Source organism: Sitophilus oryzae, unplaced genomic scaffold (assembly GCF_002938485.1).
Source record: "Sitophilus oryzae breed Bouriz unplaced genomic scaffold, Soryzae_2.0 scaffold_1621_pilon_pilon, whole genome shotgun sequence".
In the NCBI taxonomy this organism is placed as follows: domain Eukaryota; kingdom Metazoa; phylum Arthropoda; class Insecta; order Coleoptera; family Curculionidae; genus Sitophilus; species Sitophilus oryzae.
The window spans coordinates 765,586-780,353 of NW_022146305.1; the positions used below are offsets into that span (position 1 = coordinate 765,586).

A 14,768-nucleotide genomic window follows, 5' to 3' on the forward strand; every position below is an offset into this window, starting at 1 on the left:
ATTGTCAACTGTCAAAATTTCAAATATAACCTGAAAAATGGCGAAGCAACTGCTCAATGTAACAAAAATATTTCAAAAATTAACTATAAATGCAAGAAGACCGGTTATTTCGCCTTTACTAAAATGGGAAGATCAAACTACAAACAATGCGGCTGTTATTACAACAAACTCTACTCGAAATACGAACTATTTCAAAAAATGTAAGTAGGTTCTCTTTAAGTCTCTCTTTTTCTACGTGTTTGAATATTTTTAGTGCCTGCCGATAAATTATGGAAGGGTATCACTTCGGTAAGTAATGCTGGTAAAAAGCGAGGTAGAGGAAAAACCATTTCCAAGAGGAATATTAAGGATTTAAACAAGGGTCAAGTGATTGGTGTTGGTAAGTTTAGAATGGTCTAAAACTGAGGTCTGAAACATATTAAAATAACGCTTATTGAAATTTGTACGTTTCTAGGAAAAGCAAATATGGTATGGCCGGGTTTGTCAGCTCCAATAATACGAGGCAAAGAGCTTGTTCAACAACAAAAACTACCAGAAGACCCAGATAGGGAGCAAAAGCTAATCGAAATGAGAAATGCGATGGGTATTTCTAAGCGACTCAAATTAAGTCCCATTGAGAGAGGCTGGACTGGATCTAAAATGCCAGGTCGGAGCATTGGGCCTCCTGACCCAGTAGGAGATGGTAAATTCAAAGCATAAAGATATATCATTTAATATAAACAAAATTTTTAGAAACATTTGATGATTTTGATACTAGAGTACTGGAATTGAAGGTTGTGTGGAATATGAAAGGAAGTTTTGGAAGGACAAGAAGAAATGCTGCCATAGTAGTAACTGGAAATAAGAATGGTTTAGCCGGTTTTGCAATGGGCAGGGCTCAGGAACCTGGAAATGCACTGCGCAAAGCCAAAAATAGAGCAGCACAAAAACTAGTACATATAAAACTATTTAAAAATCATACAGGTATAGTATTATACACAATTCTCTCTTTTTACAATAGATTCTTGAAGTTTTAAATTTATTTTTTTATAGTTTGTCATCATTTCTACACTCAGTTTGGCGCAACAAAAATATTCGTATGGCAAAAACCGGAAGGACACGGCCTGAAATGTCACAGGGCAATTAAAACTATCTGTGAAGTGATTGGAATTAAGGATCTCTATGCTAAAGTCGAGGGTTCCACAAATGTGAACCATGTGATGAAAGCTTTCTTTTTGGGTCTTTCCAGACAGGTGAGTGACATGTCTCTGCTGTTTAAAAGTCGAATGGATTTACACAAAATTACTTCAAATGGATCCAATTTTTGATGAATTGATGAATAGATATCAAGTACTTAGGTGTTTTTTTGACGAATGAGTCATTTTTATGTAGTTTTATTACAATTATTATTTAAACACTATAACAGAAAGTGTAACATTTTATTTGATGAATCTTGTGTATATTTGTTAGGGTCCTCATACACTTCATTTACTTTGCTCCACACACAGGGTTGGGTAGATAGAAAATTTTATATTTTGTGTTTTCTACACGTAGAAAATAAATTTTCTACACCAACTAATTTTCTACGTTTTTTACATGCCCAGATGTAGAAAATTAGTTTTGTATATTGTAAGTCTTTTTTTTGAGTTTATATTTGTTTCAAATACTTCAATGACAATGATTAGTACAAAAAATAAACTAATAACTCTATCTCTAATTGTTATTTATTATTTAACAAATTGATGGTATATAGTATGTCAACTATTAACTTCCATATTATTTTAAATTGATATGTACAACGAACAGTGACTGTTGTGTCATTATAATTCACAGGCATATCGTATCTTCTGTCCTTTTCTGGATGATGTCTGTCAAAATCTTCCTTGATTTGTTACACACTATAGTCCAAGTTTACAAACCTCTTAAAAGTAAGATCTATGTAAAAAGAGCTACTTAAAAAGGTGCTTTGGAAATGTTTTCATAAAAATACAATATTTTTTGTAGCAAAAAAAGTTACAGTGATTTGTTAAAAATGCACAGTTTTGAAAAACACCCCCTAACTCCGAAACGATAAGAGATATCGATGTGCGTTTTGCACCATCATGTTTATGATAAAAATTGAGCTCCAGACACCGATATTAGTTTTCGTCTATCTCCTATAGAAAAGGGTGTTTCTCTTTAAAAGCGTCCGATTTGACCCACCCTGTACATACATATGGACATCTAGATGTAGGTATAATAATGATTGTAGGTTCTAGTGCTACTTTTATTATTACGTTAAGCATTATCATTTTTTTTTTGTTGATATGTAGAAAATGTAAAGAATTAGTTGGAGTAGAAAATTAATTTTCTACTTGTAAAAAATATGGAGAATATGTAAAATATTCTACTTACACAACCCTGGATATATAGAAGCGTTATTTGTGTTTTTTTTTTAATAGAAATCTCCACAAGAAATGGCGGAAGATCAGGGTCTTCATTTAGTCGAACTTTGCGAGGAGTCCTACAAGTTCCCGAATGTGATAGCTTCACCTTCGGTGTGCAAAAAAGAGTCGGAAACAAAGAGGGACGAAAGTTTCGATTACGATCAGTACTGTTTCGGTGGTAAAGTGGTACTAAAGAAGAAACCGCTACCCCCGTTTTATAGTAGGTACGACTCGTATCTGAAATATTTGGCCAAGTTTGACAAAAAGAAGAATCAGAGAGAGGTGAAAATGAATATGCTGACTGAACATGGAGAAATAAGGAGTTTTCTTACTGATAAGTATCCAGAGTGTAGGCAATATTATAGACCTAAGAAAGAGGTTGAAGAAGAAGAAACCTGATCATAGATATCTTGGAAATTTGTAAATATATTATAGTCTAAGAGCTAGCAACGTTTTCGAGAAAGTATTTTAAGAAAGATGGCTCTTTCATACATCTTTTGCTATGCTCTCTAAAAAAAATATAGGATCTTCTTTCGATGCGCAACGTTTACCGGCAGCCGAACGGCCCGCACACTGTTCAAGAGAGCATAGTAAAAGATATATCAAAGAGCCAGATTTCTTAAAATACTTGTTTTCCCGACGTTGCTAGCTCTCGTACTATAAGTTGTTATAATTTTTGTAATATATCCTTTTAAGATTTTTTTTTATTTTTATTTCTGTTTTTCTATCTGTTCAGGGCGTCCCAACAGATACACTATATATACGTGAATGTAATTTTTGCGATTGTATGGTGTCAACAATATACCATATGATCGAAAAAAAAACGGCGTCGTTGACTGGGAAATGACGATCGATGACATTTCCCATATAAATGTCCATATAAAATGACAGCGATCTTCATTTCATAGTTTAGTTTCGTATATTTCTGATGCCGTTTTTTTTTCGATCATACGGTACATTTAAAAGGTGCGTTCACACCGGCTGCGCCTCTCCGCGCCGCGCAAAACATTTTTTATCATGTACTTTTGAAGTGTATTTTTTAAGCGCGCACAAAAGTATATGTTAAAAAATGATTTGCGCGGCGCGGCGCAGCCGGTGTAAACGCACCTTAAAGGTTAATAACTGTAATTTAACAAAAAAACATCGAGAGAGGCTGGACTGGATCTAAAATGCCAGGTCGAAGCATCCTGGCCCAGTAGGAGATGGTAAATTCGAAGCATAAAGATATTTCATTTAATATAAACAAAATTTTTAGAAACTTTTGATCATTTTGATTTTGATACTAGAGTATTGGAAATGAAGGTTGTATGGAATATGAGAGGAAGTTTTGGAAGGACTAGAAGAAATGCTGCACTAGTAGTAACTGGAAACAAGAATGGTTTAGCGGGTTTTGCAATGGGCAGGACTCAGGATCCTGGAAATGCACTGCGCAAAGCCAAAAATAGAGCAGCTCAAAAACTAGTACATATAAAACTATTTAAAAATCATATAGGTATAGTATTATACACAATTCTCTCTTTTTACAATAGATTCTTGAAGTTTTAAATTTATTTTTTTATAGTTTGTCATCATTTCTACACTCAGTTTGGCGCAACAAAAATATTCGTATGGCAAAAACCAGAAGGACACGGCTTGAAATGTCACAGGGCGATTAAAATTATCTGTGAAGTGATTGGAATTAAGGATCTCCTTTTTGGGTCTTTCCAGACAGGTGAGTGACATGTCTCTGCTGTGTAAAAGTCGAATGGATTCACACGAAATTGCTTCAAATAGATCCAATTTTTTAATTGATGAATAGATATTAAGTAGGTGTTTTTTTGACGAAAGAATCATTTTTTTATTTAGTTTTATTACGATTATTATTTAAACGCTATAACAGAAAGTGTAACATTTTATTTGATGAATCTTGTGTATATTTGTTAGGGCCCCCATACACTTCAGTTACTTTGCTCCACACACAGGGTTGGGTAGATAGGAAATTTTATATTTTCTACTGTGAACAAGGGCGTGTGCAATATAGTGCAACGGTCAAAATTAGTTTGTTTTTGTTTGCCAGCGGTATTGATTATTTTAATACACAAGACCACAAATATTAAATTAATATTGATTATTACAACACACTACCGTGTATTAACAGTATTTTTATGTATTGGCAACATTAACAGTAAATAATGTAATGTAATAAACCGCTTAAATTCTGACAAAATTATAGGGTAGACGCCACCTACCTTGCCTACCCTGACGAGCCGCCACTGACCCTAAGTAATGTAATGTGTAAAAACGATTTTCAGTCATTTTAAAAAAGTTTACTTAAAAAATGAGGCAACAAAAAACGGCAACAAAATGCCTTTAGCACAAAAAAATTTAGTTATTTTAATTACTGTTTTTGTTAAAACACTAAAGTCTACTCATTTACCACAAATGGTAAAAAAATCATAAAGACCCTGTATCTCAGTTGGTAGTGAAACTATCAACAGGCGGTTTACGCCATTAAACGTGTCTCAGAAATTGAGCCCATGACATCTATGTCGGTTTTGCTCTATCTAGTCAGGAAATAGGTTTTCCCTGTTAAAACAGATTAATTTCGACCACCCTGTACATATAAGTGTTAATATCTATAATTTAGCAAAAAAACTGTCGCATAATAAAAATACAAATTAATAATCTATTAATATTTATTTTTTTAATATAATCAGTTGCGTTACAAACAGATATGTCATAAAAATATATTATATTTCTTATTCTAAGACCTAAACTCTATACAGGGTGCTACAAATTCGAGGTACGAGCATTGGTATCTCGGTAACCACAATAGATACGAACATAGTTAAATTGGGGGCAAAGTTGCGCTTTGGATGTTCACCGAGGTGCCATCAAAAAAGTTTTAAAAATTTCAAGGATTGCTGAGTTTTTTGGAAAAAAACGGATTTTTTTGAAAATCAATTTTATTTTTTTCTGCCTTTACTTTTTAGAAAATCAAAAAACTAATTGCACTATCTCATAGCAACTTTATCAGGGCTATCTAATAGTATTTTTAGATTTTCAAATTAGCTGATAATTTGTGAGATACAGAGTTCTTTCAAAATCTGAAATCAAAAACGCAGGTTCGTATTAAAAAAAAATTAAGTTGGCCTATGTATCTCACGAATTATCAGATAACTTGAAAATCTAACAATACCATCAGATAGCCCTAATAAAGTGGCTATGATAATGTGCCATTAGTTTTTGATTTACTAAAAAGTAACGGCAGGAAAAAGTATAGTAATATTTTGTGTACTAGTATATTATATTAGAGTATACTTTATATTATATTTTGCTATGAAATAATAAATAATGTTAAGTAAATCTTGACTAATGCTCCTGCTATTTTTCTCCTCTCTGCTACTTAATACTCTCTCTAATACTTGGTTATTAAATCTGCTTGATATATAAACATAATTAGTACATAAATCACCTTGATAAACTAAAAAAATCAATAATTATTACTTTTAACACAAATTAATTATTACTTTATTTCTTTAGGCATTATCAATGTACACCAAGAATACACTAAAATAATGTTGTTTGTTTTAATACCGTTTGATAAAAAAATGGCGTCCAGTTGGCTTGGAAATGACGATCGATGACATTCCCCATCTAATTTTACATATAAAATGTCAGCGATATTCATTTCTGAGCCATCGCGGTTTTTTTTCGATCGTATGGTATATTAGTCTAGTTGAGTACTTACATTGAGACCAGATTTCCTGTTAACTTGAGTATTAAACGCAATTAGAGTACATACAGGCCTATGTGTTTCAGTCAAAAATATCAAATAGGTTTTAAGATTTTTTTTATTCCATATATACCATGACATGTTACGGAAACAATCGTATATATGAGAAAACTAAAATTAGAAAAATATAATAAATTAATGAAAACCTTTATGGTCCGAATCTCGGGAACTACCTGATCTTCCCTTATTTGTCCATAGCTAAATATAATAATTGTATTGCCCAAAATGGCAATTACTATGACTGCTGATATTATATACCCATGAATCTGAAAAACTCATAATACAGTCCAAGGGCTTTGGCCAAAGCCAGTATTTGATACGGCTTTACAGAGGCTTTCTATAGTGGTAAATAACAACAGATAAAGGTGCGTCCACGTTGCTCGTGATTCTGCTCGCGTTCTTGCTTCTGATTGTGCTTGCGTCGCTTGCGCTTCCTGTTTGAAGCATGTGGAGCACCGCGAACATCTCGCTCCGACTGTTTACCATGTTTTTCGTGTTTCACGTGTTCGTTCGGCTTGCTCGCGAGCAATGTGGACGTAGCTTAATACTCACACTGTGAAAAGCTATTGTACATATCGTCCCTAAAGGAACTATTGCCATTCCAATGTACATAATAAGAGCTCCAATGCTTTTAACGTACGGGCAATGATTAAACTCTCTGATATACCTAATAAGAGTATTTTAAAATTAATTTATAATAAAATATTATTTATTTAAAAAAATGTTAAAAAATATAAATCCTTGGCTTAATAAAAACCATTCCAATTCAATTAACTATTTTTTGTTGGATTTTTAAAAGTTAATATACAACATTGTGTGACCTGTTTTTATTTTCTTCTAAATTTGTTATAGGTTATTATCTATTAATTTTTTTATTGATATTTACATCAATTATACATTGATCGGCACGAAAAGCGGCCAAATTAAAATTAATACAATTGATGAATTTTAAAGTTTTATACAGGGTGTCCCAGAAATATGTGCAAATATTTTAAATGGTAGTATAGTTCAACCCCAGAAACAAGTCTATGAGGTTTTTTTCGCGAAAAAAAATTTTGTAAATCTGGAATTTTTTGAAAAATTTTTTGGAAATTTTTTTAGTTTTTATTTAAAAAAAAATAATTTCTTGATAATATGGCAACATAGGTAGTAGATTAAATTTACAAGGAAGAAAATCCAGTGATTCTCAAAATTTTAGCAAAAAATATTTTTTTTTGGAAATTTTCAAAGTAAAATAACTCCGTTATTTTGGACCTATTTCAAAAACGATAAAGAGAAAATATGTTTCTTTTAGAGAGAGATCTACCACCCCTTAAAATATTTGCACTTATTTCTGGGACACCTTGTATATTGTGTTCTAGCGGACCGATTGTAATGATTTTTTAACAGTTTGTAGCTAAATTATTAAAATTTTAATTTGAAATAAATATATAAAAATATGTATATAATCACAGAATATCTAGCTACGCAACAAAAGCCTCGTTACACGTATAAAATTGTAGGTAGCAAAAGGAGACAGGCTTTAAAAGCCTGTCTCCAAATCAGATATTTTGATGTGGTAGTTTCGCTACTACATAATAGAGGGCAATAAATTTAAAAGAAAACAGTTTTCTACAAACAAAATTTAAAAGAATTTTGTGCAGGTTGCTCATTGTGTAATTCATATCGTTATACTTCCTGATAAAGCATACCTTCAAATTTGCTACATCATTTAAACATATTAAAATAGATCAGAGCTGTTTTTTTCAGTTTGCCATGTTAGTTGGAATTAAATCTTATGAGCTAAATTACAATCACTTCCTGACGTTTGATTGTATAATTGAATCCTGAATTTTATTGTAATTCGGCGACAATATAATAAGTATTGTTCTACTATTATGATACCACTTCCTGACGTTCGATTGAGTTCATACCAAGTTCGTTTGAGTTCATACCAATTTGATGACATAGCAATATTAGGTACATGGCGGCAATAGCGCTTAAACTTGGTATACTACGTATTTTCGGTGACATTGTAATATGATGGTACTATGATGCATATCATCTGGTACCATAATATAGTACCATATTATGTATATGGCGTTCGATTGGGCTTAAATTTGGGATACTATGTATCTTCGGTGATATTGTAATATTATGGTACCATGGAGCATAATAAGAGGTATCTACCATAATATAGTACCATATTACGATACCATTTCCTGGCGTTCGATTGGGTTACTTGTTATACTTGTTATACTACGTATCTTCGGTTACATTGTAATATGATGGTACTATGATGCATATAAAGTGGTACCTTAATATAGTACCATATTTCAATACCATTTCCTGGCGTTCGATTGAGCTCATATTTGATATATACTTGCGTATTTTTGATGACATTGCATTATTATGGTACCATGAAGCATATCAACTGGTACCATAATATAGTACTATATTACGTACATGGCGTTCGATTGGGCTTAAACTTGGGATATTACGTATTTTCGTTGACATTGTAATATGATGCATATAAAGTGGTACCTTAATATAGTACCATATTACGATACCATTTCCTGGCGTTCGATTGGGCTCAAACTTGGTATACTACGTATCTTCGGTAACATTGTAATATGATTGAACTATGATGTATATAAAGTGGTACCTTAATATAGTACCATATTACGATACCATTTCATGGCGTTCGATTGTTGTTAAATTTGGTTTGGTTTTATTTTACGAATTTTAATTTATTGTTCGATGTCGTGACAGCAACTTTTATGCCGAACTAATATATTATTAATTGTACCTGTGTCACTTTTTAAAATCTACCTAGATCTATATAAACATACCTAGGTCTATATAACGTGGCAAACGGAAGAAATTTGTTATAGTATTTTTTAGTCAGTTAACATTTTTTGTACTGCATTTTAATAAATTATTTCCATTATTATTAAACTTATATTTCATTACTAACGTTCCAGCATTAATAAATATCACTATCAATCGCCCTGTATATTATTAATTTTAAAGGTAACTAAAGGTATTTTCTTAATTAACGTTATAAGGTAGTGTATATTAAAAATGTATATGTTTTGTAATAATATACTTAATACTATTTTAATAGCCACAGGAATAATTAATATAAGTGTATCTGACAAGAAAAGAAGAATAGAAAGAAACACATACTGCATTATACACAATAAAAAGAATGGGATGCCAATTCAAGTCTTTTTGAATCTGGCAACTGTGCATATTTAGCCGAGCTATAAGGCCGTCGACGAGCCGTCGATCCAAAACCAAAAGTTCAAAATTTCTAATTATATTCTGATTATGATATTGTCGCGCCATCTAGTATTCTATTTGTGCAATTTTAGCTCTTTCATTTCGAGTATTTTTCTGTTGCGTAGCTAGATATTCTGTGATATAATTTAAAATAAATTAAAATAACTATTGTTATAGTGGGCCGATTTTGATGATTTTTTAAGCAATTTGTATCTAAATTATTTGACTTTTTAGTACCTCTAAATTAAAAATAAAAGTTTAAACAATAATAATATGACTTTTCAATGACAGTGACTATAAAAAAACAATAAACACTATGTTATTAGTGTGTTGATTTTGATGAAAACTCAAAATCAATGCTATAAATCGTTACCGTATTGTTCAAACGCGAATATCTCCAATAAGAATAAAGCTATTGAGACGAATCAAAAAGCAAACTATCGAGAAAAGACGTACCTAGATGATAAAATGATGTTTAAATTTCTTGCTTTGTTAACATATTCCACAGGGTGTTTCAAACTTTCACCAAAATATTAACATTTTGTTTTACCTCGTATAATTCACAGATGGAAACTTTCATTTTTAATTTAGAAAGAGATACCAAAAAGTCAAATGATTTAGCTACAAATTGCTTAAAAAATCATCAAAATCGGCCCACTATAACAAAATATATTAAATTTTAAAATACATCAAAATTTTAAAGTGTCCGTTTAACATAACATTTTTACATTATTATTTTTTATTTTTTTTATTTTATTTAGTTTTTTTTAACGTTTAACATTTTTTTGTTGTTTTTAATTGTCTAAGGGCTCAACGACTTGACAGGTCGCAAAACCACTATTAGTAATAATACCTTAATTAATAATTACTTTAAAAGCTGCAAATGATGTATATAAATATAATTTAGTTCTTTAGAAACCTTATTTTGGTAACTTTTATCCCATATTAGCTTGGCCCTGTATTTTTTTTCATTTAAAAGTTTATTATTTTTCATATTGTATGCAAATATATCGATCTGTAAAATATCGATACATAATTTTTTCAAATATTAATGTAGTTCATTATATACCTGTAATAACGGGTTTACCAATATAACAAAACTGCCTTCACATACTACTTGCAATGAAATGGACCCAATAGAAAACCAGAAAAAATGAAGGAACCAAATTACATAGTAGATTGATTGAAAGTTTATTTGTGTATATTTCAGAATGGGTACTTTGTTTCTTTGTTCTAAAAACAAAACCTTAATATATTTAATTCACATTGTTTTTTTTTGTTTTAAATCATTACAAACAGCAAATCTATACTAATATATAAAATCCTTAAATGACTGATATACTGATTAATCACGATCCTGCTCAAACCAATCAACGTAAGAAGCTCAATTTTGGCATACAGGTTGATTCTAGGGTGTAGAGGTTCGATAAAAAGGGATTTTTCGAAATTCCAGTTCCAAGAGGGTGAAACCACCCCTCAAATATTACAATATTTTTTATTTAAAAAACGGCCAAGTTTCCGAAAAAAAAACGCTTACACACGTATATTTTATTTTGTTTTTTTACATATTTTAAATTTTTTTAAAAATGTATACAGGGTGTTTCAAAAAATCATGTCATTGATTAATCACGATCCTGCTTAAAGCGCTTGACGTAAAAAGCTGATTTTTGGAAAACTGATTGACTTTAGGGTGTAGAGGTTCGATAAGAAGGGATTTTTTGAAACTCGAATTCTAAGGGGGTGAAACTATCCCTTAATATTAAAATATTTTTTATTTCAAAACCGGTGTGAGTTTTTCGGAAAAACTCTTAAACACGTATATTTTATTTTGTTGTTTTACATATTTTAAGATTTTTTATAAATTTATGCAGGGTGTTTCATAAAATATGACCAATGAGTAATCACGATTCTGCTTAAACTGTTTGACGTTTAAAGCTGATTTTTGGCAAACGGATTGACTGTGGGGTGTAGAGGTTCGATAAGGAGGGGTTTCTCGAATCTCAAATTCCGAGAGGGTGAAAACGCCCCTCAAATATTACAATATTTGTTATTTAAAAAACGGTTAGCCTTTCGGGAAAACGCTTGGACAAGCATAATTTATTTGTTTTTTTTACATATTTTGAAATTTTTTAAAAAATCATACAGGATGTTCCAAAAAGTTGGGTAATTTCTTAACCCCGTTTTTGCTTAAACTTCTTGACGTAAAAAGCTTATTTTTGGCAAACGGATTTTTCGAAAGTGAAATTCCAACGAGATGAAACTACCCCTCAAATATTACCAAGTTATATAATAATATCGCCATATTGTTTTTTTTTCTCATGCTGACATAAATGTGAGAAAATTCTATCCAGTTTGTATGTTAATGGAAATTCTTGCTTTGCTTTATCATCACCATTACAAATGATTAATTCGACGCGGACGAAGTCGCTGGTACACGCTAGTAATACTATAAAATCTAGCGTTAAAAATTGGTAAATACCTCCAACATGCCAAAGCAAAGCTAGTGTAAAAAGATTGAGGTATAAAAAATAAAATGTATACTGCAAACGCTTGGTCTGTCTTCGATGTTGTTTGGCATTACTTGTTAGTTTGTGCATGTCTGAGAATAATGTGTCCATCAAATTACAGAAGAACTCAAACCTTTTCAACGAAATTCCTATTCCAATTATTGATCCCTGAAACTAAAAATATATTTTTTTACACGTTATTTTTTACAACATTTAACTCATTATGTTAAGAGTCTATTACGCTGTACTTTCGGGTCGCTCTGAGAGGTCGGGTACAGCGGGTGTGGCTGAAGGAAATATATATTATATTTCAGAAATCTGCCTATAGTACGTTGATATTAGCATATTTAGAAAAAAAAATTATAAAGTTTTGATATGTTGAGGTTATACGTACTAAAAGGAGACTTTTTAAAATCAAAAGAGTTTTCTAACTGTACAGTGCGAGCTTCACCCCCAAAAACCACCCCCAATACGCATTGCGGTGGTTTTTCTCGTTTTTCTCGAAAACCATTAGTCACACAGAAATGTTATTCTTATCGAAAATATTTCTTATAAAATTTGCTACAAAAAAGGTTCCATTCATTATTTATATTTATCCAATGCATTTCGAGCAATATCCGTTTGAAAAATGGAGTACAAAAAAATACAGGTTGCCTTTCAAATTATAGTTTCCCAAGGTATTTTAACGTGCTAAATATACACGCAATAGATATAATACTGTATAATAGAAACAAAAACATTGCCTATTCCACTAAACTAACATTCATACTTTCATCTACATATTGTCATCGTCTATAATTTCTAGAATGTGCTCAGTATTCGAACAACTTTGCCCACAACAGATTCCGCACATAGTTGTACATTTCATGCCGGCTTTAATGCAACTGCATCTTTTTACACAATCCTGTTTGCTGATCTTCAAATTATTCGTACTGCCATCAAAATATCTGAGAAAAATGAACAAGTTCTAGTCGTTGGAGAAAATGTCGATCTTGTTGTTTTATTAGCAGCACTTTCCCGTAATGAAAAAGACATTTTTTTTCTGAAAGAAGCCATAGGTAATGCGAAACAACGAATGTATAGTTCGAAAGACTTGCAATCATCCAGTATTATACGTAATTTAAAAAAAATCAATATTATTTATTCACGCTATTAGCGGGTGTGACACAACATCAGGATTTTTTGGAAAAGGTAAACAACAACACGTATAAATTTAATAATAAAGAAAAAGACCTTGATAGTATCGTCGATATTTTTAGCAACGCAAAATCGACACCTGAAGAAATTGAAAAAGCTGGAGAGACGTTTTTACTGAAACTATACAAACTTCAATCATCTGAAGGGAGCCTTAGTGAGATTTACATTACAACCAAAGATACGCTTGTTTCAATAAGTTAGTTGGTCAAGCAAACAGCACGGTACTTTTATCAAAATTGCCTCTCACATCTGCTGCAGCTAGGCAACATTCCCGGAAAACATATCTTCAAGTACAAATATGGCAAGAACAACCTATAAAACCCGACCAGTGGATCTGGAAGAAAATCAACAACACCCTGTCACCTTTATATACATCAGAATTGCCCGCCCCTGCTTCAATTATGTCATTAATAACGTGCAACTGCAAACAAGATTGTGTAAAAAGATGCAGTTGCATTAAAGCCGGCATGAAATGTACAACTATGTGCGGAACTTGTCGTGGGCAAAGTTGTTCGAATACTGAGCACATTCTAGAAACTATAGACGATGACAATATGTAGATGAAAGTATGAACGTTAGTTTAGTGGAATAGGCAATGTTTTTGTTAATATTATACAGTATTAGATCTGTTGCATGTATATTTAGTACGTTAAAATACCTTGGGAGACTATAATTTGAAAGGCGACCTGTCTTTTTTTGTACTCCATTTTTCAAACGGTTATTGCTCGAAATGCGTTGGATAAATATAAATAATGAATAGAAACTTTTTTGTAGCAAATTTTATAAGGAATATTTTCGGTAAGTATAAATTTTTTTGTGGGACCAACAGGTTCTGAGAAAAAATCGAAAAACCATCGAAGGGCGTTCTGGGGGTGGTTTTTTGGGGTGAAGCTCACACTTTAAAGTTAAGAACTCTTTTGATTTTGAAAGTCTCCTTTTGGTGCGTCTAATCTCAACATATCAAAACTTTATAAAATTTTTCTTCTATTCGGCTATTTTAGGTCTAATATAAATATACTACAAAGGCTTAGCCCGATCCTGGCATGTTTGTTCACACCCAAAATTCCAAACACACGTGCTTTGATTAAGGTTTGCAGAGCTTCAGCATTTACCATAAAATCGCGAGCAATTTGTTACAGAATTATTCACAGAACTTCAATCTATTTGCGTATTGTAACGGAATTTTAAATTATGTCTTTATTTTCGAGAAATTTTAGTCCAAACATAAGGAATATTTTGTTGATGTTTGACCATTAAAATCTTAAAAATAAAGCAGTTATTTAAAAATGTGCTACAATACGGATATAGTATAATCCTCTATCTTTAATTTCCTTCTTTATTTTTGTGTAAAAACACCTAGCCAGTTTTTTATAAAACGTAAAAGCCGAACGCTTATTTTGCTACTTTTTCAGACCAGTGAAATCTTTAGTGAAATGGACTCTTAACTCAAAACTCCCTTAAAACGAACGGGACATATTATATTTAATAATATGATACACTGAATTTCAAAGTGTTAATACTTACACAAAGCCGTACAAAAGAAAACACCAAAAATACAGGTAGATCTTCCTGTATGATACTACCGCATAAATAGAGTTCAGATATTATGATGAAAATTCC

At 31.6% G+C, this 14,768-nt stretch overlaps 1 protein-coding gene across 1 annotated transcript; it reads left to right on the forward strand.

Annotated features, from left to right (window-relative positions):
- Window positions 1-10: 10 nt before the first annotated feature.
- On the forward strand, window positions 11-3,106 carry LOC115880342 (28S ribosomal protein S5, mitochondrial). The gene is made up of 6 exons (XM_030897548.1): window positions 11-200; window positions 254-379; window positions 455-682; window positions 733-963; window positions 1,033-1,232; window positions 2,421-3,106. Exons 1-6 carry the CDS (start codon window positions 38-40, stop codon window positions 2,802-2,804), a joined length of 1,332 nt encoding a protein of 443 aa, XP_030753408.1. The 5' UTR covers window positions 11-37; the 3' UTR covers window positions 2,805-3,106.
- Window positions 3,107-14,768: the final 11,662 nt, after the last annotated feature.

Excerpts from the sequence above, each read along its gene's own strand:
- LOC115880342 (XM_030897548.1), top strand. The coding sequence starts at position 38 with ATGGCGAAGCAACTGCTCAATGTAACAAAAATATTTCAAAAATTAACT. Across the intron at positions 380-454 it reads GGGTCAAGTGATTGGTGTTG|GAAAAGCAAATATGGTATGG; the intron begins GTAAGTTTAGAA and ends GTACGTTTCTAG. Across the intron at positions 1,233-2,420 it reads TTTTGGGTCTTTCCAGACAG|AAATCTCCACAAGAAATGGC; the intron begins GTGAGTGACATG and ends TTTTTTTAATAG.